The sequence below is a fragment of the Bombina bombina genome, chromosome 8, assembly GCF_027579735.1.
Source record: "Bombina bombina isolate aBomBom1 chromosome 8, aBomBom1.pri, whole genome shotgun sequence".
NCBI lineage: Eukaryota > Metazoa > Chordata > Amphibia > Anura > Bombinatoridae > Bombina > Bombina bombina.
Genome location: NC_069506.1, coordinates 285,343,042 through 285,367,770, shown reverse-complemented (window position 1 = coordinate 285,367,770; position 24,729 = coordinate 285,343,042). Strand labels below are relative to the sequence as shown.

The 24,729-nt window shown below is 39.0% G+C and overlaps 1 protein-coding gene across 2 annotated transcripts in view; it reads left to right on the top strand.

The window, feature by feature from the left end:
- Positions 1-24,323, top strand: part of PIK3CD (phosphatidylinositol-4,5-bisphosphate 3-kinase catalytic subunit delta) — a 92,075-nt gene extending 67,752 nt beyond the window's left edge. For both annotated transcript variants that reach the window (XM_053691436.1, XM_053691434.1), the window contains exons 15-23: positions 2,575-2,674; positions 3,009-3,187; positions 6,459-6,568; positions 6,649-6,727; positions 6,845-7,012; positions 19,922-20,045; positions 20,989-21,134; positions 21,954-22,086; positions 22,951-24,323. In XM_053691436.1, the coding sequence (XP_053547411.1) occupies positions 2,575-2,674; positions 3,009-3,187; positions 6,459-6,568; positions 6,649-6,727; positions 6,845-7,012; positions 19,922-20,045; positions 20,989-21,134; positions 21,954-22,086; positions 22,951-23,088 (1,177 nt within the window). In that variant the 3' untranslated portion in view covers positions 23,089-24,323. The remainder of the gene's footprint in view (positions 1-2,574; positions 2,675-3,008; positions 3,188-6,458; positions 6,569-6,648; positions 6,728-6,844; positions 7,013-19,921; positions 20,046-20,988; positions 21,135-21,953; positions 22,087-22,950) is intronic.
- The last annotated feature ends 406 nt before the right edge of the window (positions 24,324-24,729 follow it).

The following is a 24,729-nucleotide window of genomic DNA, read 5'->3' as shown; positions in this document are numbered from 1 at the left end:
GCTATTTTTCGGTTTCTCCAATTTAAAAAAAAATTAGTATATCTCTGTATAAGAAGTAGTTAAAACTGTGATAGCCCATTTAAAAGGGTAATTAGCTTAACCTTTTAATGCCGTTCTATTCCATCCTAACCGCACTGGGCTTTAGCGCCTTTAGGATGGAATAGAACGACCTAGCCGTTTGGCTTTCCTGAAGCCAACAACGCTTCCTGGATGCGATCGCGGTCTGGAGATTGTGCCTAGCATCATAGGGACTCCCCGCTGACACGATCGCATAACTGAAATCTCGCGATTGCGTGCACGATCGCAGGGATTTCAATTTGTCTCCTTTGGAACGTTGTTTTGATGTAGACAAATTGACCCTGTCATGAAAGGGTTAATGAAATGTGTTTCTTTCTTTGCTTTGTCAGGTGAGTTAGTTTTCTGGAATGTGGGATATTGTGAAATCTGCACTTATTGCCTTTAGGTTAAGAAAATTAACAAATTCAATATTTTGTTTTCTGCCGAGTGGTTAAAGGGACAGTCTTCACCAGAATTGTTCTTGTTTAAAAAGATAGATAATCCCTTTATTTACCATTCCCCAGTTTTTCATAACCAACAGTTATATTAATACACTTTTTACCTCTGTAATTACCTTGTATCTTTGCCTCTGCGGACTGCCCCCTTATTTAAGTTCTTTTGACAGATATGCATTTGAGCACAGTGTTATCTATAAGGCACACATGAACTAGTGCTGTCTAGCTGTGAAAACATGTCAAAATGAGATAAGAGACAACCTTCAATGGCTTAGAAATAAGCATATGAGCCTACCTAGGTTTAGCTTTCAACAAAAAATACCAAAAAAAAGCAAATTTGATGATAAAAGTTAATTGGAAAGTTGTCCAATTTTTTTTTTACTTTTGACTTGACTATCCCTTTAACATTTTAACTCTGGAAATGTCTGGTCCAGGGTAAAGAGAGCGGACTAGCTGTATGCCTTGGTAAATATCTTGATCTGGGTAGAATTCTTTTTGAGATAATGTACGACAGTCATAATATGTGATAAAAATAAGTCAGTCAGACTCGGCTTCTCCCGTTCAACGCGTTTCACCCAGCAGGGCTTTTTCTATTTATGGTGAAGCCTCAGACTCATGCCTCTATTTAAATAATGTCCATTCAAATGATTGGTTACTCCAGAAAGAGGTTAAGGTGGTATAGTAGTTTTACATTTATTTACGCTTTTTTCTAATCAGCGCTCTGCCACTGTTACAGTAGAACGCATATCATCCAATAAATTCAACTGAACCATATCTTTTGCTCTATAGGGAAATATGTTCAGTGATTGGTTGCTCCAGGAAGGAATCTTATGTCCCTCTAAAAAGTGATTTGGTCGTTTCACATTGGTTCAAACTGTTACTTCATTGTTGTTATATAAAATTGACACAATTACACTTATAATAAAACACTTATATTACCTGATCCCCCCATAAAATCATTTTCTTCTATTTCAAAAGTGATAACAGACTGAGAATTGCTTTACAAATTCTATGCCGATATTTAATAGGGGGTCCAAAACATAAAAATGCTAATCTCTCATACTTAGGCACCATCTTCATTAAAATGATATAATAACCAGAATATCAAGTTATGTGAACAAGTTGATGCAAGATTCAGGTTTTATCATTGTACATCGCTAGGGCCAACCTCTCTTACAAATGAATCCAAACCTGGGATTGAACATAAAATCTATTCCTAGAATTACTGTACCCTATGTTTAATTTCCAGGTTTGAATTTATCATTTAAATATAAAGAGAGGATGTATATTCACAGCTATAATTCCGTCAGTCATACATGAATGAGGTGACATCAAGTTCTGAATTCAAACCCGCAGGGAAAAGTGTCTTTATTCTATAAATTGGCTCCGCCTCTTTTTCCAACAATTTATTTTTGACATTTCCCTCCCTCCAATCTGGTTTCACTTTACAGATGCCCCAAAAATATCACTCCAGCTTTTTTTTCTAAAAAACTCCAGTGTACATTGCTTAATTCCTGACAACCTATTTGCTGTAACCCTTTAGAGGGAGGGTAACAAGGCAGTGAGTGAGGGAAGCGCTAGATATTATCTAGATGTTTCTGTTAATGGTTTCCCTGTGTGCTAACAAATTAAACCTATATGAGAGATGATTCTTTATCCTGCTCCTCTCTTTTAATATTATCTGTGAATTAACTAATTAACGCTTTGGCAGCTGGAGAGGGCAGCACTAATACTATGCATTAGATGCAGTAAAAAAAAAAAAATAATAAATAAATATATATATATATATATATATATATATATATATATAACAGAATGAGGCAAGTGCACTCTCACAAACAGTTCTCCAAGTGCCAGGGTGCTAGAGTAGGTTTGAATATAGAGAACAGAAAACAGCACTCTTTGGGCTTAAGTACAAATAGTTAATTTATTCGGTAACGTTTCGGGGAATGCTCCCCTTCATCAGACCCTATATATATATATATATATATATATAATAACTTCCCATATGTGCTTCAGTCTTTTGTATATATGTATCTTTCTCTTCCTTTTGTTTCCCCAGCTCAGAAATGCACGTTCCTGCGGTGGCGCTGCGGTTTGGGCTTATTCTAGAAGCCTACTGCCGTGGGAGTAATTATCATATGAAGGTCCTCATGAAGCAGGTGAGAGGCCAGCAGGTTTGGGTGTCTGTACTGGGTATAAAATGGGCAGAAGTTTTCACTAATTACGTAATTATTCTGTGGGTTGAGTTTTATCACATTATGCGGTTTCTCCCCACATTTGGTTCATTGTAGTTGTTTTGAGAGACACTAAACTATTTTAATAACCGAATGTGCCGACACCGTGGACCATTGTAAACCTGTATCTATAGATGTCTGAGCAATAATGACACATGAGCGGCCCTCGGTTACTTAAGTCGGATACCTTTTTCACGGTTAGCGTAACCTGCAAGACAACACGGTGACGTCTGATATTGATACATTTTACATCTTTCAGGGTGAAGTTCTCTCAAAGCTAAAAGGTCTGAATGACTTTGTGAGGTCGAGCATTCAGAAGACCTGCAAACCGCAAGCAAAGGAAGCCATGCACGTGTGCCTGAGGCAGGAGAGTTACCTAGAAGCGCTGTCACATCTGTATTCTCCACTCGACCCCAACCTGATCCTAACTGATCTGTGGTGAGTGACAGGCAGTTAAACATTGTCAGAGAAGTGACTAGGCTATACATGAGCTTAGCCAGTAGTGTGAGGGGACTGAGCTGTGCACGGGCTTAGCCTGCAGTGTGAGGGGACCGAGCCGTTCACAAGCTTAGCCAGTAATGTGAGGGGACTGATCTGTGTACAAGCTTAGCCAGTAGTGTGAGGGGACCGAGCTGTACACGGGCTTAGCCAGCAGTGTGAGGGGACCGAGCCGTTCACAAGCTTAGCCAGTAATATGAGGGGACTGAGCTGTGCACGAGCTTAGCCAGTAATGTGAGGGGACCGAACTGTGCACAAGCTTAGCCAGTAGTGTGAGGGGACCGAGCTGTGCACGGGCTTAGCCAGCAGTGTGAGGGGACCGAGTCGTTCACAAGCTTAGCCAGTAATGTGAGGGGACTGAGCTGTGCACGAGCTTAGCCAGTAGTGTGAGGGGACCGAACTGTGCACAGGCTTAGCCAGCAGTGTGAGGGGACAAAGCTGTGCACGAACTTAGCCAGCATTGTGAGGCAACTGAGCTGTGCACACGCTTTAGGCAGCAGTCTGGGTGGACTGAGCTGTACACAAGCTTAGCAGTGTGAGAGGACAGAGCTGTGCACAAGCTTAGGCAGCTGTGTTAGGGGACCGAGCTGTGCACAAGCTTAGCCAGCAGTGTGAGGGGACTGCTGTGCACAAGTGTATTCACAGTGTGAGGGGAGAGAGTTCTTTACAAGCATATACAGTACAATGAGTTGTGCACAAGTGTATCCAGTGCAGTGAGTTGTTCACAAGCGTATCCAGTGCAGTAGGTTGTGCACAAGTGTATCCGTTGCAGTAGGTTGTGCACAAGCTTATCCAGTGCAGTGGGTTGTGCACAAGTGTATCCAGTGCAGTAATTTGAGCACATAATTTTTGTTGCAGTGTACCAGTTGGTTATTGGTCATAGGCTTTATCCTCAGTACTATTTCACCCTTTCTACAATTTCCTCTTGATTTCTCCTGTAACCCCTCCAGCTCCAGAGAATTTATATGTAATCAGCTTGTGGATTCTACAGTTTTGGTTCTTTGATTGGAGATTTCACAAGATGGAGAATTACAGAACCGCAGGGTGTATGACAGGGAACAAATCTACCAATAAGGTTACATATTTTTATTGCATCCTCTGTAACATTAAGAAAGTGTAGGATAAAGAATTGTGTGTGGTTGTAGTGGTAAAAATATAATGTCCTGCTGTTGCTATGGCAATGACAAACAGGGCCAGATTACAAGTGGTGCACTAAATTATTTTTTTCCCTTCTGCGCTAACAGCTCAAAGTAAAAAATGTAAGCACATGTTGAAAGTAAAAAATTAGTGCACCAGTGAAAGACCAAGGTGCGCTAATTTCAGAACTTTGGATATCGTGACCACGGTAATACATTCTCCCTCTTTTTTTTGGGGCACGGTACAAAAAAAAAACACAACTATCACACATACAGTATATAGACAGATATACATTGGAGTCCTTTCCAGTCAAACACCTTGACATATAACATATCCTTTTTAACCCTATTAACAGCTTTTTATTAATATTTAAATTATATGAATATTATTAAGTGCAAAAGTTTATTTTTAATATGTTTTTGGTATGTTTTGTTATTATTTTTTTAACCCTTACACTTTACTTCAGGTCTCAAGTTGTGCTAAATATTCTAGTGCAGTTTCGGCTTTTGCTCAAGCACAAACTATAACTTTCAACTTGTAATATACGCGCAAGTTACGGTGCTCACAATCTCTATTGAAAGTATAGGTTGCGCTAGAACGCTGTCGGCTGTGCTAACCTGTGTTTGGTAAATGTGATTTCCATGGACTTGTAATATCAAGTTGTGCACTAATGTTAGCGTGGTCCAGCGATATACCGTACTGCGCTTTCATTAGTGCGCCACTTGTAATCTTGCGCTAAATGTTTGTTTATATGTAATATTTCTTCTGTTTTACACTTTTTATACATGGACATAAATTTCCTGACTCAGAAACTGTATTAAAGCCTTTGGGCCTTCTGTCAGTCATGAAGTTTAGTGGGGGTCTTGACTTGTCCAGAATAAAGTAGTATAAAATATAAAAGTTATATATTTGTCTTCTCTTCAGAAGAGCCCATAATCCTGCAAGGCAGCTCCAACTCACTAAGGGCCTGATGCTCAGAAACTCTAGCTTGGATGGATTAAATCATTGTGCAGACTTTTACAGGGGCAGAATTCACTGACATAAAAACAACCTGGAAGTGATATGCCAGAGATATGAGAGTGGTCTCCCATAGAAATTAATGAAACTCTCTGGGTAACAGAATATCACAGGGGAGAATGAGGTTAAAAGGAGAGCACCTGACACTGATATGAATTATCAGCGGCAAATACAAATTAAACCGAAATGTTTTCACTATAATTTAACTTGCATTTGCTTCTAGTTTAGTAAAATTACTTTTTTGTCAGTTAAATAAGTGTATTGTGAATTTTGAGCAAATTTCACCTGCATACAGTTGGTGAGATAAATCAATGAGATCTTGAGGTGCTCCATGCTAATCCTATATAATAAAAGTCCAGGTATGTTTGTCGGAAGCTGTCATGCGCAGTAGAGACTGCAGCGCGAGACAAACATGCCTGGCCGTAAGGAAGTGAAAACAAGCAGAATTATGTCCCGTCTGGGCAAATAGTTTATGTAGCTAATGTCTTTAAAGTCAAAGCTTTGAGAGATCTGAAGAAAATAAAGGGTCTTTGCTTATTTTCTGTAGAGAAGTTACTCAGAGCACTACTTAGTAACTTGTATGTCCAAACAACAAGTATAAATCATTTTGTTATAGGAACATATATATGGTGCACAAATCCATTTGTGTTGCACCTGGATACAATAACATTGAAACTTTGTTTATACAAGAATGTGTGCATTGGGTAAAAGGTTCACCTTTTTATTAGGTTGATGTTAAAGAAAAAATATTGAAACTTACATTCTTGCTGTGCCATTTGTCTTCCACTAGAGGTCCTAAGGACAGAGCCTGTATAAGGGAAGGCATGAATGTTTGGGATATACATTGTTCTATTTTCAAGTGTTAATTCATAACACACTTCAGAAAGTAATATGGACAATATTATTGAACCTTCTGGTTCTCATCTGTTTCTGTAGCAAAATAAGTCCAGCTAATTTATAAAACTTCCCCAGACAGCCTGGTATAAGATTTGTTCCTTTATTGGCTTAATAAGATATTTTATCTTTGTGATATACAATAAGTTGTCTTTTCCTGCAGTGTGGATCTCTGCACCTTCAAGGAATCAAAGATGAAACCTCTCTGGGTTGTCTACAACAGTGATCTTTCTGGTGGAAGCCGTGTTGGGATTATTTTCAAGAATGGAGATGGTATGAAACACTTTATAGTTGCAAAATGAAATATTCTCTCAGAGCGTAGGAGCTCACAAAGTATTATGTGTTTGGTGCAGACCTGCGGCAGGACATGCTGACACTGCAAATGATTAAGCTGATGGACTTTCTCTGGAAGCAGGAAGGCTTAGACCTCAGGTAAGGGAATCCATCTTGTAGGGACTAGTAGATTTGCAAGTCAGTGTCTGAAGTTTACAGTTTACACGGCTGTAACAGATAAATCTACATAAGTACTTCTTGTTACGCTGATTGCAGAGTAACTCCCTACGGCTGCCTCTCAACGGGGGACAAGACTGGTCTTATTGAGGTTGTCATGCAGTCCGACACCATTGCAAACATCCAGCGCAATAAAAGCAACATGGCCGCTACAGCAGCATTCAACAAGGATGCCCTACTGAACTGGTTAAAGAGCAAGAACCCAGGGTATGTTTGTCTGATGTGTCTTTAAATTAGCAGATGTATATTAGGTGTCTGAGGTACCAGTTACAGTTTAAAAGACTAAATTGTGTTCGGCACGGCCTTTTCACTTGGGCTAGTTCTTCGCTAAGGGCAGTTTTACCCCCTTGGTAATTGAGTCCTGGATTTCATAGTCACATAGTTTAGTAAGTTATTTCATGTTTTTCTGCACACAGCCTTCCTCCAGAGCTTTTAACTTGAAGTTTTCTTCTCTCTTCCCTTTGTGTTCACAAACCTGCAGTGTATTTTTATGTGTTTATAGACAACTTGCAAGACGTTGTTGGTGGCTGTAACTTAATATTAATAATATCCTTATTTGAATAAAAATTCTTTCTTAGCCTTAGCTACTGATATTTTGTGCATCTACAAGATTAAGCTGACATTTTTCTGTCAGATTTGCAGTTATTATTTACCCAGAATGTATGTTTTTCTCGTTAAATGTGGTGTGTTGTTATTTTGAGCATTTACATGTAACAGGACTAATGGCAGTGAACTATATTTCTTTCCTAAGATATGGTGAGTCCACAACGTCATCAATTACTAGTGGGAATATCACTCCTGGCCAGCAGGAAGCGGCAAAGAACACCACAGCAAAGCTGTTAAGTATCACCCCCTTCCCATAACTCCCAGTCATTCTCTTTGCCTCTGTCAATGGAGGAGGTGAAGTTTTGGTGTCTGAAGAAAATTGGATTTATTTTGCTACAAGCAAGGTTTTTGGGTCTAGTCGTACTCAACGTTAGTCTCTTCAGTAGGGCAGTGGTGGCTTTAAAGCAGTTAGGAACTTGTGAGGTGGGCCTTGCTGCGTTTTCCTAACATTTTTGCTGCCCATGATACTGAAAGCTGGAGTAGCTTTACTATGTTCTTTCTTTTTTTTTCTACAGGTCTCTGTGAGGAGTGGCGTCCTCTCACACCGTGTAGGCTGTCGTCCTGCCTGACAGCTAGATTGCAGGTAAGTACCTTTATTGTCTTCTTGGAAGGAGATAGGCACTTGAGATTATGCTGCAATGATAAGGGACTTAAATATCCTTTATACAGGATACATACAGGCAAGGAGCAGGCACCTGATTGTGACTTAGAAACTAAGAGCTATTTCTTTGAGTTGAGTTCTTGTCATTCAGCAATACACAAATAAGAGACAATAAATGTAAATAATACAGTGGGTAATACATAATCCATCCAGCCTGGTTAATTCCAAAGATTTGTCTATATAGCATTTTAGAGTCCCACAGGTTATAACAAAGTACCGATGTAGATGCAAGCCTGGAATCTAGTGTAACCAGGTATATGTGTCTCTTCCAAAAACTTGAAGTTTTAACATATTTTTTTTTTTTTTTTTGTTCAACAAAATCATTATACAACATTAAACAAATCAAATAACTGCCAAAGCGTGCCACACAGATTTTCATGAAACATTAGATTGTGAAGAGGTGAAGGGGAAAGGGAACAGAGGGGGAGAACTTCAGAAGGGGAGGAGAGAGAGAGAATTTTTTTTTTTATAACATCACAACAACCCTGATCCATGGGGGAGTTCACCCCTGCCAGACCAATTATAAAGGAGTTCCCTTCCAGCTGGCCAGCATCATTTCATAGGTGACCAACTGCTTTGTGCATTGTTAAAGGAGGTTTTGGCTACTTTGGACGACTCCGATAATCATGGTGTTGTCAAACGTAAGAATTCTAGTAAACTTAATATATAGTAGGATTCCACTGTGGAAGTTTTTCCTGTTCCGGACCGTGCAAGGAAATTTTTTCACAGGAATGGGAGAAGTCAGGGATTCCTCTTTCCCCGTCCCTGTCTTTAAAAAGATGTTTCCTGTCGCTGTCTCCATTATATATTCATGGCGCACGTTGCCTTAAAGGGCCATAATACCCAAATGTTTAAACACTTGAAAGTGATGCAGTATAGCTGTAAAAAGCTGACTAGAAAATATCACCTGAACATCTCTATGTAAAAAGAAAGATATTTTACCTCAAAAGTTCCTCAGTAGCCACCTCAGTAGCCACCTCCCATTGTAAAGGATTTCTAAGCAGCATATCAGTATGTCTGTCCCGGGACAACTGAAGGGATGAGCTTCGTGAACTCTCATATTATTTCACCAATCAGGTAAAGGAAGCTTACTATGAAATCTAATGAGAGTTAAGTCAAATCTCATGAGATCACAATAAGAGTTCATGACCTCAGCACTGCTGATGCTGATTGGCTGCTGTTCATTTCTTCATTTTTTTACCTGCAGCTGGGAGCAGGTGAAGTATAACTTTTTACACAGAACTTACTCTGCTGAGCTGAGGAGATTGTGAGGTAAAATATCTTCCTTTTTACATAGAGATGCTCAGGTGATATTTTCCTGTCAGCTTTTTACAGTTACACTGCATCAGTTTCAAGTGTTTTAGCATATGAGTATTATGTCCCTTTAAGTAGAAGTGGCATTTCTACTCTGGCTAAGAGAACTACGATCCCTATAGAGGATAGCTGCTCTTTTGAAGATCAATGGACTAGTTGGAGACTTACTTGGCGTTTGTATGCCACTGTGTCAAGTGCAGCATCTTTTTGGTGCAACACCTTGTCTGTTTCAATTTTGGTAGCTACTCCTTTAAGGAGGAGGTCCAGGGCAGAATTAAGGCTCTTAAGCTAGCCAATTCTCTTATTCTGGTGTTACCATGCAGGTTATTAAGCTGGACGTCTAGTTATCTGGCTTTGCTGTGCTAGCCCACAGGGCGTTGTGGCTTTATTCTTGGGCAGTGGATTTTTCCTCCAAGTCCAAGCTTCTGGCCCTTCTTTACAAGGGTAAGACCTTTGTCTGGTCCTGGTCTATCAGAAATATTTCTGATGATATGGGTGGAAAAGGGGTCTTTTCTACCACAAGACAAGATGATTAAGACCTAAAGGATGTCAGAGCAGAAACCTGCAGCTGAGTATAAATCAGCTTGAGGGTTTGCCCCCAATCCGGGATCGGACCAAGCTGGGTGCTGAATTTCTCTGTTTTCTTCATGCATGGGTAAGGGATGACCCAGCTATGATGTGGACATAGTATCTCAGGGTTGCTAAATAGAATTCAAAAACCTTTCCTCCCAGAAGCAGGTTCCACCTCTCAAGTTTATCTGTAGACCAGATGAAAGAGAGGCATTTTTGAGTTGCGTTTGGGACCTTTCCCCCTGGGAGTGATAGTCCAGGAACAGGGTCTAGGATTCTATTCAAACCCGTTCTTCCTTTGGTCTAAGAGGGTCAGTTCATGACGACCTTTGACCTGAAGGACGCGTATCTTCAAGTTCCTGAGATTAGCTTTTTTGGACAAATATTTTCAGTTTGTGGCTCTTCCCTTTGGCCTTGATCAGGTTTTGGGGACTTGCAGTGGCACCCTTCCTGGACAACATAATGGTTCAGGTGCCAACTTTCCACAAGCACCTTTCATTCAGAGACCTTGTGGTCTTTTCTATGTTTCCTTGGATGGGAGTGGATCTGGAAAATAGTTCCCTTGTTCCAGATACATAGGTAGTAGTCTTAGGGACCATAATAGTTTCCCTATCTATGAAAATATTTCAGACTGAGGTCAGTGAGTCAAGGATTCTTTCCTTTTGCCTCTTTCTGCAGTCTACTGTTCAGTAAATTGGTCTGATGGTCGCTTCCATGTTCATCTTCCCTTTGCTTGATTCCATCTGAGAGTTCTGCAGTTATGCATGCTCAGCCAGTGGAATGGGGATCATGCAGATCTGTCTCAGAGGATAGATCTAGCTCTGTCGACATGGGACTCTCTCCCGTGGTGGTTTTCTCAGGAACTTCCGTCTCAGGGCACATGCTTCCGGAGACCTTCCTGGGTTATAGTGACCATGGACACCAGCCTGTTGTGCTAGGGAGCAGTCTGGGACTAGTTGAAGGGCAAGGACTATGGACTCGAGAGGAGTCTGCTCTCCCCGTATCTATCTTGGAGTTGAAAGCAATCTACAATGCTCTGATGGCTTGACCTCAGTTGTCTTTAGCCTGGTTTATCAGGTTCCAGTCGGACAGTATCTCCTCAGTGGCTTACAGTAACCACCAGGGAGGAACTCTGAGTTCCTTAACCATAATGGAGGTGGATTGTTTAGTAGGCGGAAGCTCACAATTGCTGTCTCTCTGCCATCCTCATTCTAGGAATGGTCAACTGGAAAGCGGATTTCCTTAGGAGACAGAAATTTCATCCTGGGGAGTGGATCTCCATCCGGAGGTGTTCAGCAGGTTAACCCTAATGGAGGCTGCCGGAGTTGGATCTGATGGTGTATCAGCAGAACGCCAAGCTTTCAAGGTTAGGCCGCCCTGACAGATGTTCTGGCAGTTCCTTGGGATTTCAGTCTAGCATACCTGTTTCCTCCAGGGGTGAAGTATTAAGCAATGGCACCACAAAGGGGCAAACTGTCTTGCAATTGTTCAGCCTGTTTATATTTATTTAGTGTAATACTAGAATTAAGAGAGGGGTGTTTCGCATAAATTAAATGAATTTACAGGGGTCGTGGGAAAGAGGATTCCCACTAAAGGATGCGATTCCAGCACTCACTGCCCTGACTACTAGGCAGAAAATAACACCTACTAAATTAAAACATAACTTTTATTTGCATCTAACCCTTATATAAATTAAAGATTACTTTACCTATAAGGCCTATTTAGTTACTGATCATAAGGGTATAATCATACAACCACTCCTTCCATGGTTTTAAAGTTTTTTTTTTCACCCATTTTTTTAGATGCAAATAAAAGTTATGTTTTAATTTAGTAGGTGTTATTTTCTGCCTAGTAGTCAGGGCAGTGTGAGTGCTGGAATCGCATCCTTTAGTGGGAATCCTCTTTCCCACGACCCCTGAAAATTAATTTAATTTATGCGAAGCACCCCTCTCTTAATTCTAGTATTACACTAGATAAGTTTGCCCCTTTGTGGTGCCATTGCTTAATACTTAACCCCTAGTGTAACTATCTGGAAGCTGTCCAGAATTCTGAAGCACTAGAGCACACAAACTACTTTACCTAATTACCCTTCATTAGTGTGGACTTCTAATGGACTCCACGTGGGATAAGGACAGACAGGCACGACAGCTCAAAAGAGCGGCTGACTTGGATGAAATCTTTCAAGACACCAAACAAGGCAAATTAAATAGAGACATCAACGATTTTGCAAATAATAAGGTATATAAATGGCGTAACAACGTTTTATAGAAAACCCAATACCAACCCTAAGGTCACCATCGTGGAGAGTGATGTATCAGATACTGATGGGGAAGATGACAGCTCAACCAACAGTACCCCCAAAATGCTTTTGCCACCCCCCTGGCCCCTAGATCCTCTAGCTGAAACAAAAGAGAGGATTTTTTAGAATCTGGAGAAGAGGAAGAAAAACCAGAAGTGGGGGGGGAACAAAAGGCCAACCAGGGGACGTACGTACAGTCAAACGGAACATCAGAAGAGTGGGAATCAGTACAAGAGAGCACCAAGCCCATTCTCCCAGATTCATCTGAATCATTAAGAATTATAAACCTATCAGACATGCTCCTCACCGAAAGCCATATTTCAGTACTCTCTAAAGGCCTGTCATTCTGTCCTTCCCAAAATATGGATACATTTGAAGTTATCAAAGACATTCAGCTATATATGCGTACACTTTAAAAAAAAAAAAAAAAAAAAAAATCTCCAACAAAGAACCTGAATGGGGATGGAATGAGTAGGAGCTTTATACTATTCAAGATTTGGAGAGTTTACTGAGTGATAATGATTCTCCTCAAGACAATAAATGGAGAAATACAATTTCTAACAAATCAACATTTGTTCCACAAAATGTGAATGTACCACAATTGTATATATTCAATGAAATGGTCTGTAATGACTTCACTAAACTTAGTACACTACCCAAAACTAACAACTTAACATATAAAGAAAGAGCTGCATTACTAGAAATGCAGGGCTGGGATGAAGTTGTCATAAGTAATTCAGACAAGGGAGGAAACATTGTTATATGGCCTCTAACAATGTACTTAAAGGAAGTCCACAAACAACTGAAAGATAAAAACTGCTATACCAGATTAGAATATAATCCTATGGTTAGCTACCAGCAAAAATACAACGCCCTGATAACAAAAGCAGTGGAAAAAAGAATATTACATACCAAAGAGAGCAAATACCTAAATGTACTGAGACCAAAATTATCAACATTCTACTTGATACCAAAAATACACAACAATCAAGAGACCCCCCCCCCTGATTGTATCAGGTATTAGCTGCCTGACTGAGAAGGCAAGCCAATACATCGATTTTCGATTACGGGAATTTGTTACAGAACTTCCATCCTATGTACAGGATACAATGCAGGTATTGCAGAGACTAAACAGTATTACCTTAAATTCAACATCTTGGCTGGTAACTACAGATGTAGAATCTTTATACACATCAATTAATCATGATAATTGAATCAAAGCAGTACGATACTTCCTGGAACAAAAATCAAGTGAAGATACAGAACAAGACAACTTCATCCTAAAACTTTTAGAATTCGTATTAAAAAAACAATTTCTTTACATTTGATAATCAGTACTATCTCCAAACCCGTGGCACAGCCATGGGGACAGCTTGCGCTCCCACCTATGCACATTTATTTTTGGGTTGGTGGGAGGCAGTGGAATTTTTCACGGATGTCAATACAGTATACACAGATATATATAGATGACATCTTCATATGGGAAGGTACATATGAAGAATTAATGGCATTTTTGGATATATTAAATAAGAATGAGCTTGAATATAAAACTGACATATGAGGCTAGTCAAAGTTCCATAAACTTCCTAGATCTAACAATTAAGAAAGATACAAATGGCTTTATCCTGATCGATCTATATAGAAAACAAACCCCGCTACAAATAGTCTCCTAGCTAGTGGTCATGCACCAGGAATGATAAGAGGTCCACCCACAGGAGAATTTCTGAGGGTACGTAGAAACTGCTCAGAAGAAAGCATGTTCCAACTCAGAGCGAATGAATTAACAACACGACTCAAAGAAAGAGGTTACAGTAAACGGAGTACCAAAAGAGCAAAACAAAGAGCTCAATATACCAACAGACAGGAACTCCTATATAAAAAAACGTAGAAGACGGAAGACATACCAAGACTTATCTTGACATACAATTCACATACCCCAGAAGTAGTGGGAATTATATCTAAACATTGGGAAATTATGATGACAGACCCATCCCTGAAAACTATTGTTGGAGACAAACCAGCCATTAGCTATAGACGGTCCAAAAATCTAAAGGATTTAATAACTACTAGCCACTTTCAAAGGGGGAAGACTAGGATGGCCTTTACTCATTCAAGTGTGGAAATTGCAGCACTTGTAAGTACATATTGAAAACCCCATTTATATCGGATAGATTTGGTAAGAATCGCAAAATTCACCGATACACAAGTTGTAATACTGAAGGGGTTAAATATGTCCTTCTCTGTAAATGTGGAAAGTACTATGTTTTCACCCTTTATATACTTTTTCCTTTTTTTAATAATAATGTAATTTTTGTTGTAGTTGGTGTGGGCCTTTTACCTTTACAAGTGTTATCAAACCCCCCCCCCCAACTATTCCCCTCCCATATTTTGTTACCTCGTTTTGGTTTTTACTAATCGAGAACTTTTGTACTCACTATGTACCCTTTTTAAGAAGGGTTAACTTGCACTAGGTCACATACCAGGGCAACCACTGATAGTAATATCAATAGTAATCTACTCTTTTATTTAGCACATTAGAGGGAATCAAGTATGAATATCACTGGGACAATGCATTTTTTTTTTTTATTCCTCACTGTTAACACATCACAGTAAAGTCGTACCATCTACACCCACCATAGGGATATTGAACCTATTAATATCATTTAATCTTAATTCTGAGCCCAATTAAGTATCTAAAATTTGGGACAATCCGGGTGAAGAACCATATGCAGGATTACTATGGGACCGTACAGCAGCCAGATAATAACCCAAGGTACAGCAGAGATTCAATCCCATATATTTTAATTATAGGAAGTTATGTCATTTGGAACTAAAACTGCTGTGGAACCTATGACTGTCAATTAATCTAATTCTGAGCTCAATTGAGCATCCAAAGTCTAGAACAATCACTGGGAAGAACTGTATTGAGTATTATTATGGGTGAACATAATCTAAGTGTTAGCAGGGATTACATCCTATATATTTTATGCTTGAGATTAGAGAACTGACAAGTAACTTAAAATGAGAAGATAATTTATGACATATAACTCAGCCTCACCTAAATTTAGACTAAGGGTCTATAGATATATCAGACCAAACATATAAATCGATCCAAACTAAACAATATTTAATATAAATGAGGAACTGATTTCCTAAGAGCTACAATAATTTAGCAACATAATCCACCTTCAATATGGCTGTATTAAAATTCTGCAATTCACCTTAACAGCCCGCTGACACTTAGAAGCAGCTCCGAACTCGGACAGATTCCCCAGTTGATTGACATCCCAGTCCACCAATAGGGAACGATCTGAAGCTGAACTTCTGGTTAACACGGGGTATTTACTCCCAGAGAACGGGCGGCCCGCCGCCTTTGAGAAAGCCCAGAGGGGCGAAACACATTAGGGAATCATATAGAGCCTTGGGAGCTCTGTTTTAAATTGAATAGGAGCAGTTAAATGACAAAATAGGAGAGTTGGTATCTGGGATAGAGTTTGTCTCCCAGCAGTACAGGTATTAGAGTACCGGTATATCCGGAATACACATTGGAACTAGTTAAAGACTTAAAAACCAAACTTTTAATTGATAATGCTGAGGAACCTTATAGAAATATCAGAATTGGGGAATCGGATAAAAACAGCAAGTGGGCAGTTGACGTAGCGCTTAATAGCAAAGCTTCTTATATTTACAGCATAAGAAACAAATATCACATAATTGAATGCAATGCTGTAAACTAATGTTGCAAGCAAATCTGAACTGATGCATTTATAATTAACAAGTGACATCAAATAACTAGCAAGGGTAAGCGGGCCTTAAAGGGACATGAAACACACATTTTTTCTTTTGTGATTTAGAAAGAGCATGCAATTTTAAACAACTTTTTAATTTACTTATATTATCTAATTTGCTTCAGTCTCTTGATATACTTTGCTTGAAAGCATATCTAGATAGGCTCAGTAGCTGTTGATTGGTTGCTGCACACAGATGCCTCGTGTGATTGGCTCACCTATGCGCATTGTAATTACTTCAACAAAGGATATTTAAAGAATAAAGAAAATTAGATAATAGAAGTAAATTGGAATGGTGTTAAAAATTGTATTCTCTACTTGAATCATGGAAAAATAAATTTGGGGTTTAGTGTCCCTTTAATACGGACCTCAGTACATTAGTTGCAACTTAGAATACTAAGTAGCAACAATTTATATCTTTATTAATCTGTGAGAAAACGCCTTTGAGTATTAAAGATTTGCAAGCTGGACCATCATAGTGATGCCCTCATTAAGTTAACAAGTGAATACTATACTAGCCTTAACGAATTGGGATGAATAACAGAACTCCGAAAGGGGCACACTAATGATACAATTTTCTTGATGCCCCAATCTAGTATTATATTGTATAATACCACATAAGTCATATAATTACTACTAGTGTGCATATGTGATAGTTATAAAGTGACCTACACTCTAAAGATGATAATTATTGCCAACATTGGTTGTAGATGTTTTGGACATATTCGAGTATACGAATACAGCTGATTTGATTACACACTATAGCATTTTATACTAAAAACAGAAGCGGAATAAACAAATTCTTCAGAGTGACTGGATATCTAAGTTGAATTCAGATATCAGATTGCAGGTATAATCAAGCAACTTAATATAACTCAAAGCCATACACGTGTTGTAGCATAACATTATATGGAGAGTACACTGGGCTCTAACTAATTTATTAGGTGCTCCTCTGTGAATACTAAGAATATATGGGCAGCAACTAAAATCTGGCATGAAGTACCTTTATTGTATAATAAATGTTGCCATCATATTACTGAGGTCGAATGGGCCTTGAACGTCACTGTGAAGTATCTTAACATAAGTGGCTAAGGTTATATGCAATAGCACATGTTGAGACGATCCAGGGTACAATCTGTTATATGTTGCAAAGGTTTAAGCCTATCTTATACTGATACTGATCCGAATGTAATCAGGAATTGAATGTTCGATATACATTCGTCTAAATTATAGTATGAATGACCTAGTAGCAGTCGTCACTATTTTGATTAATTAATCTAAGTACTAGCTACCTAGGTTCAGTAACTAAACCCACTGGTACTGCTATAATTAATCAGATACCAACCACTACCTCACACTTAACCCTTATATAAATTAAAGGCTACTTTACCTATAAGGCTAGTAAGTTACTGATCATAAGGGTATAATCATACAACCACTCCTTCCGTGTTTTTAAAGTTTTTTTTCACCCATTTTATTAGATGCAAATAAAAGTTATGTTTTAATTTAGTAGGTGTTATTTATTGCCTAGTAGTCAGGGCAGTGAGTGCTGGAATTGCATCCTTTAGTGGGAATCCTCTTTCCCACGACCCCTGTAAATACCCGTTTCCTCCGTTTGCTCTTCTTCCACGAGTCATTGTTAGTATCAAACAGAAGAGAGCATCTGTAATTCTAATAGCTCCTTTATGGCCTTGCAGGATCTGGTAAGCAGACCTAGTGAAGATGTCATCTCTTCCACCTTGGAGGTTGCCTCTGAGGAAGGACCTTCTAACTCAGGGTCCATTCCTTCAACCAAATTTCGTTTCTCTGAAGCTTTCTGCTTGGAGATTGAATGCTTAGTTTGGTCTAAGCGTGTTTTTTCTGTATCGGTCATTGAGTCATTGGTTTATCAGGCTCTCAAGTCTGTTACTGGTAACTTTTACCATAAGTTATGGCGTAAATACAGGTAGCCCTCAGTTTACGCCGGGGTTAGGTTCCAGAAAGAATAGTTGTAAATCGAAACCGTTGTAAATTGAAACCCAGTTTATAATGTAAGTCAATGGGAAGTGAGGGAGATAGGTTCCAGGCCCCTCTCAAAATTGTCATAAGTAACAACTAATACATTATTTTAAAATCTTTGAAATGAAGACTTTAAAATGCTAGACAGCATTATAAACCTAATAAAATAATCACACAACACAGACTTCACTTGCATTTCTCTGCAAACTGTTCTTTCTATGCATTCCAATCTGGACCAAGTTATAGACAGGAAGATCTTGTTCCTTTGAAATCTGCTCTATAGCTCAGGTCTGGTTAAACTGATTAATTTCAGCTTGCTTGGCTTTACTGCAACACAAGCGGACAGCTCTACCTACTGGCTATTTTAATAAATGCACTGCTTCTCAATGCTTTTCAATAGCAGTCACATGACTAGAAAAAAAGGATGTTATTCTGAAACGGTTGTAAATTGAACCATTGTAAAAACGAGGGCCACCTGTACCTTATTTTGGTGTGACTCCAAGGGCTACTCTCGGAAGTAGAGTCAGGATTCCTAGGATTTTGTCCTTTCTCAGGGTAGGTCTGGAGAACGGTTTGTCAGTCAGTTCTCTGAAGGGTCAGATTTCTGCATTATCCTTTTTGTTACACAAGTGTCTGGTGGATTTCCAGATGTGTAATCTTTTTGTCAGGCCCTGGTTAGTATCAGGCCTGTGTTTAACTCTGTTGCTCCTCTTGGAGCCTTAACCTTGTTCTTAAGGTTTTGCACATTCCATGGATATTGTTATTTTTTGGAAGGTTTTCTTTCTTTTTGCTATCTCTTCTGCTCGGAGAGTTTCGGAACTCTCGGGCTTTGCATTGTGATTCGCCTTATCTTATTTTGAATAAGGCAGTTCTTTGTCCTAAGTGGTTTTCCAATAGAAATATTAATCGGGAACTTATTCCTTCTGTATGTCCTAATTCTTATTCTCATAAGGAACGTTTGTTACACAACTTGTTGTGCGTGCTTTTAAATTATTTTATTTTTTTTCTATTGGCGACTAGGGATTTGTTGGTTTCTCTGGAAAGCGTAAAGGTCAGAAAGCTTCTGTTACTTCTCTTTTTCTCTGATTGAGAAGTTTAATTTGTTTTGCTTTTCAGACTGCTGATCTGCAGTCTCCTGAGAGAGTTAAGGCTCATTCCACAAGGGCTGTCTCTTCTTCTTGAGCTTTCAAGATGAAGCTCCTGTGGATCAGTTTTGCAAGGCTGCAACTTGGTCTTCTTTGCATACTTTTTCCAAATTTTATAAATGTTATATTTTTACCTCGGCCAAGGCTTCTTTTGTGGGAAAGTTCTTCAAGCGGTGGTGCCTTCTGTTTAGGTCTGTCTGTCTTGTTTTCCCTCCCTAGTCATCTGTAACCTCTAGCTTGGGTATTTGTTCCCACTAGTAAATGATGACGTTGTGGACTCACCATATCTTAGGAAAGAAAACAAAATGTATGCTTACCTGATAAATTTATTTATTTCCAGATATGTTGAGTCCACGACCCCGCCCTTTTATTTAAGACAGTTATTTTTTACTAAACCTCAGGCACCTCTACACCTTTGTGCTATTCCTTTTCTCCATTTTCTTTCGGTCGAATGACTGGGGGTTATGGGAAGGGGAGTAATAATAAACAGCTTTGTTGTAGTGCTCTTTGCCTCCTCCTGCTGGCCAGGAGTGATATTCCCATTAGTAATTGATGATGTCGTGGACTCACCATATCCGGAAATAAATAAATTTATCAGGTAAGCATAAATTTAGTTTTTTTCAGATCTATCTGCAATTTAATTTGTAATAATTATTACATATTGTAATACAGACTTCCTCACATGTAAGGTATGTAATGAAATCTCTAACCTGCTTTTGTCCCTGGGGTGTGCAGGGATGCCCTGGAACAGGCCATTGAAGAGTTCACACTATCCTGTGCAGGGTACTGCGTTGCCACGTACGTTCTGGGCATCGGAGACAGACACAGCGACAATATCATGATACGGGAAACTGGGCAGGTGTGTAACCAAAATTCTAAATCTCACATATACCAATAAGTTGTGAGAGGTGATGTTCATTAAATACATCAGACAGTCACAAGACAATAAACTTACTCAGGAGTCAAATTTCGTTTATTAGTGTTGCCTAGGTCTGCGCTTAAATGCAGCTATGTTTAATAACTTTTAATATGATGCATTGTTTGTGTAATTGATGCATTTATGTTGTCCAAAGATCATTGTATCTTAAAATAATTTAAGGTTACAATAAAAAAAATAAAAAAAAATGTGTGTAGCTGCCTAACTCCCTCCCCCTCCTTCATTTATCCACCTCTCTCTCCAAGAACCTTTCCCGACCCTCTGATCCCCCATCCACTCGGATTCCCTCTCCCTCATCCCGCCTCCCTGCTGCTGTCAACAATTTTATTTTCTGTAGAGTAGCTGTCCCACCCACTCCTGCCCCCCTCCATCGAGGTGCCGCCCACCAGCCTCCCTCCTAACCATCCCGGTGCTGGTTGTCACGGCCTTTGTATTGCAAAGTCTCCCGCATCATCTCGTGCGCAGTCGGACATGTGCAGTCAGCAATCACTGATCCTTATGGTCAGGTTTGTCTTGCGCTGCAGTCTCTACTGCGCATGATGGAGCCGGACAAACATACCTGGCCATTTGGAATATAGGATATATATATATTGTTTCTTCTTTTTTAAAAACAAGGGGGTCACATGCCAGAATCCTATCCTGTTCACAAACCAATTTTTTTTTTCTATTAGCTGGATAAATGCCTATTCATTATATTCAATTTATAAAGAGCCTGAATATTCGATACAATAGTGACAATGACATACAATGTGTAAATGTTACACAAAACACGGTGCGATCTGATACAGCGGTGACGATTTGCACATGAAGTAGTGATGATTTGTTTTGCTATTGCATTCATTTGTTTTCTGTATTTTCCTTTCAGCTGTTTCACATAGATTTTGGTCATTTCCTGGGTAATTTTAAGACCAAATTTGGAATTAATCGAGAGCGGGTGCCATTTATATTAACATATGATTTTGTGCACGTCATTCAGCAAGGAAAGACCAACAACAGTGAGAAATTTGAGAGGTGAGATCAGAATGTACTTACAGATATACAGTTAGTGACTGATCAAAACAAATGATAATAGGGAATTAAGCCATTTTGTGCTTAAATAATAATTATACTTAATCTCTTTGTGTTGTCAGTCTGTAAAGTTCTAAAGTGATTTCATTTAGTATCTTACAAGGCACAAAACTCCCAATAGAGGACTGAGCATTGTTCAGATAAAAGTATTGGGCATTTTCTCTTCTACAAGTGACAGATTACCATAACAAGTAAAATGTTTTATTGTAATACAGATTTATTTTGTTTGGTTTTTTCTCTTTAATGTTCCTAATTATAGCCATTTTGTTAAACTACCTGCCAGAACGATACAGTGTACATATACTAAGCACTGACTTTTATTATTTCATGAAATCATAATGTTGTAAATTGTGACTCATTATTAGACTGCTAAACAAATTACGAATATGGCCACTGTTTTTTGTTTTTTTTTAGCGCTTGACACAAAATAATCAGGTGCCGAAAAGAGCCGAACCCTGCTACCCGTAGCAATATTTGGCATTTGTTTAGCAATCAAATGCACATCTACTCATTACTCCCAAATGATCGGCACATGTTTCAATGCGTCTGTGTCATTAAATTAGCTTTTTTCTTCCGTGTGGCTTGTTGCATCTGTAATCAAATTTCATATTATAATTTCTTTCTAAGGCGGTGAGAGTTGTTAACGTTTTGGCTGCTAAAAATGTGTAATTTCCTTGGTTTGATCATCCTATGTGTAAGAATTTCACCTGCACCATACACATATGTCTGTATAGCAAACCTTGTTCTCATTATTATCACCAGGTTCCGTGATTACTGTGAAAAGGCTTATACTATCCTGCGGCAGCATGGGCCTCTCTTCCTAAATTTGTTTGCACTGATGAAAGCAGCTGGGCTGCCCGAACTCAGCTGCTCCAAGGATATCCAATACCTCAAGGTGAGACTTTGTCTGAGTGAGACCATTAATCCTACAGATCATTAATAACGGTGTAAATGGTCTATAAAGCACATGAAAGAAATCTTGCTGGTTATGCTTAAAGGGATACTAAACCCAATTGTTTTCTTTCTTGATTCAGATAGAGCATGAGATTTTAAGCAACTTTCTAATTTACTCCTATTATCAATTTTTCTTTGTTCTCATGCTATCTTGATTTGAAAAAGCAGTACTGTAAGCTTTAGAGCCAGCCCATTTTTTGTTCAGCACATGGGTAGCACTTGCTGATTTCTGGCTAAATGAATCAAACCAATTAGCAAGCGCAACCCAGGTGCTGAACTAAAAATGGTCCGGCTCCTAACCTTTCAATACTGCTTTTTCAAATCAAGATAACATGAGAACAAAAAAAAATTGATAATAGGAGTAAATTAGAAAGTTGTTTAAAATTGCATGCTTTATCTGAATCATGAAAGAAAAAAAAATTGGGGTTAGTATCCCTTTAATCACTAGTAAGTGTTTTCAAGCAGTTCTAGACCAACCTCATGTTTTCAGATAGGGGTGTGGTTGTTTCACGCTCTCTGCAGGGTACAGGTATCCCAATTTCTCATTGGCTGAGCAAAGTGACACTGCTGTAAGGAATCATCTGGCTGCAACCTTTAGGTACTTAGATCATTACTCTTTGTATTTTACAGTGCATTAATATTTGGGATATATAGGACAAAAAGACACGTTTATCATGTGTGTATATTTGTGTTCCCCAGCTCTATGCATAACAAACTGTTAGAAACAAGCTTTGTAATCCAATGTATCATGTGTTGCTATGTCACAAAAAGGGTAACCGAGTCATTTTGGTCTTGTTCCCAACAGGATTCCCTGGCCCTTGGTAAGACTGAAGATGAAGCCTTGAAGCACTTCCGGGTAAAGTTTAATGAAGCTCTACGCGAGAGCTGGAAAACCAAAGTGAACTGGTTTGCTCATAACGTGTCCAAAGACAACCGGCAATGAATGTGTGTCAGGAGCAGCACGAAGACAGATCTGTCCCTGGAGATGAGGGAACGTACAGAATGATCTCATTACAAACTGCGGAGGCCATGGCTAACTCCATGCTTCTCAAGCATAGGTAACATATAAATGTTTACAGAAATGGTATGTAACATGCCAAGTCTTGTAAGCTGTTGCACTGCAGTCTTTATCCCTACTGACTTATTCATGGAAGTTGATTCTCAAGTATCTTGCTGGAACCTCAGCCATCTGGAAACAATTGGGATACAGTATAAACACATTGCCTCTAAGCTTCACACAGTCTTGGCATAACGCATCATCACCTTCAAACTGCGCATTTATGTTGGTTACTGTGCCATTTGTTAGCCAAGCCTGCAGTATCCAGTGGATGGTTGTGACCTTCATGCTAAGGAATACAGCTCGTGTCATTTGTATCGTTTCCAGGATTTTGATTCCAGAAGGAAACATTTTATCAAACTCCTCGCCGCTCGAGCAGCACTAAAATGGTTTATATGAAGTTGTCCTTTTTTGTGGATTTGCAGTACTGGGGCCTTTAATTCCAAACTCTGTGAATTAGATTTGCAAGAAAATGTATAATTTTTTTTTGTTCTTGGGAACATGAATAGAGATTTTTTTTGCACTGACTTGTTGCAGACTACTTTTTTTGTTTTCTGCCAATATAAGTAGTAAACCTCTAACGAGGTATTGTCGCAATAACCCTATTGTGTTTGTGATACAAGGTGTACATTGTGCATGTCTGTGGTTTAGAATATATATTATTTGGTGGGACGTTTGACATTATATATTTTTACTTTGTTTTTGTATAAAATCACCCGCAAATTTCTGTATCATTTCTGATTTTTATTCATTTTGTTTGGAGAGATGCGCGACTGCAACTGTTTTTCTTAAACGATGCACTAGGTAATTTTTGCACAAGACAAACTGTATTATTTTGTGTTTCTATGAGATTCAACTTAAGTTTTTGTTTTTCACAAAATTTTTATTTATCCACAAAATGTTCAGATCATGTATAATAATTTGTAAATTTACCAAAGGAAGAAAATGTAATGTCTTTTTAAATGCAACTTCTGAATCTCTGGGCTGGAGTCTTGGAGCAGTGTTAACCCCCCCCCCCCCCCCCAAACTGAAATGCTTTGTAGGGAACAAACATGAAAATTATCAACAAAGCTGATTTGTTTGTCAGCCACTGTAAATAAAATATTGCACATTGTGGGAAACAGCTTATTTTCTATATTAATGTAATGGTTCATTAGAATGACAAGGTGTATTTAATATTAAAATGTATCTTTATGCGACAGTAAAAAAAGATGATAATCCTTTGCATGGGCGCCTGGTTCTGCTTCACTAGCACGGAGGGCGCAGGCTGTTGTGTTTAACTGCGTGTGTGCGCATGGTTCTCCTTCACTATCACGGAGGGCGCAGGCTGTTATTGTGTTTAACTGCGTGTGTGCGCTTGGTTCTCCTTCACTAGCACAGAGGGCGCAGGCTGTTGTTGTGTTTAACTGCATGTGTGCGCCTGGTTCTGCTTCACTAGCACGGAGGGCACTGGCTGTTCTTGTGTTTAACTGCGTGTGTGCGCTTGGTTCTCCTTCACTAGCACAGTGGGCTCAGCCTGTTTTATTT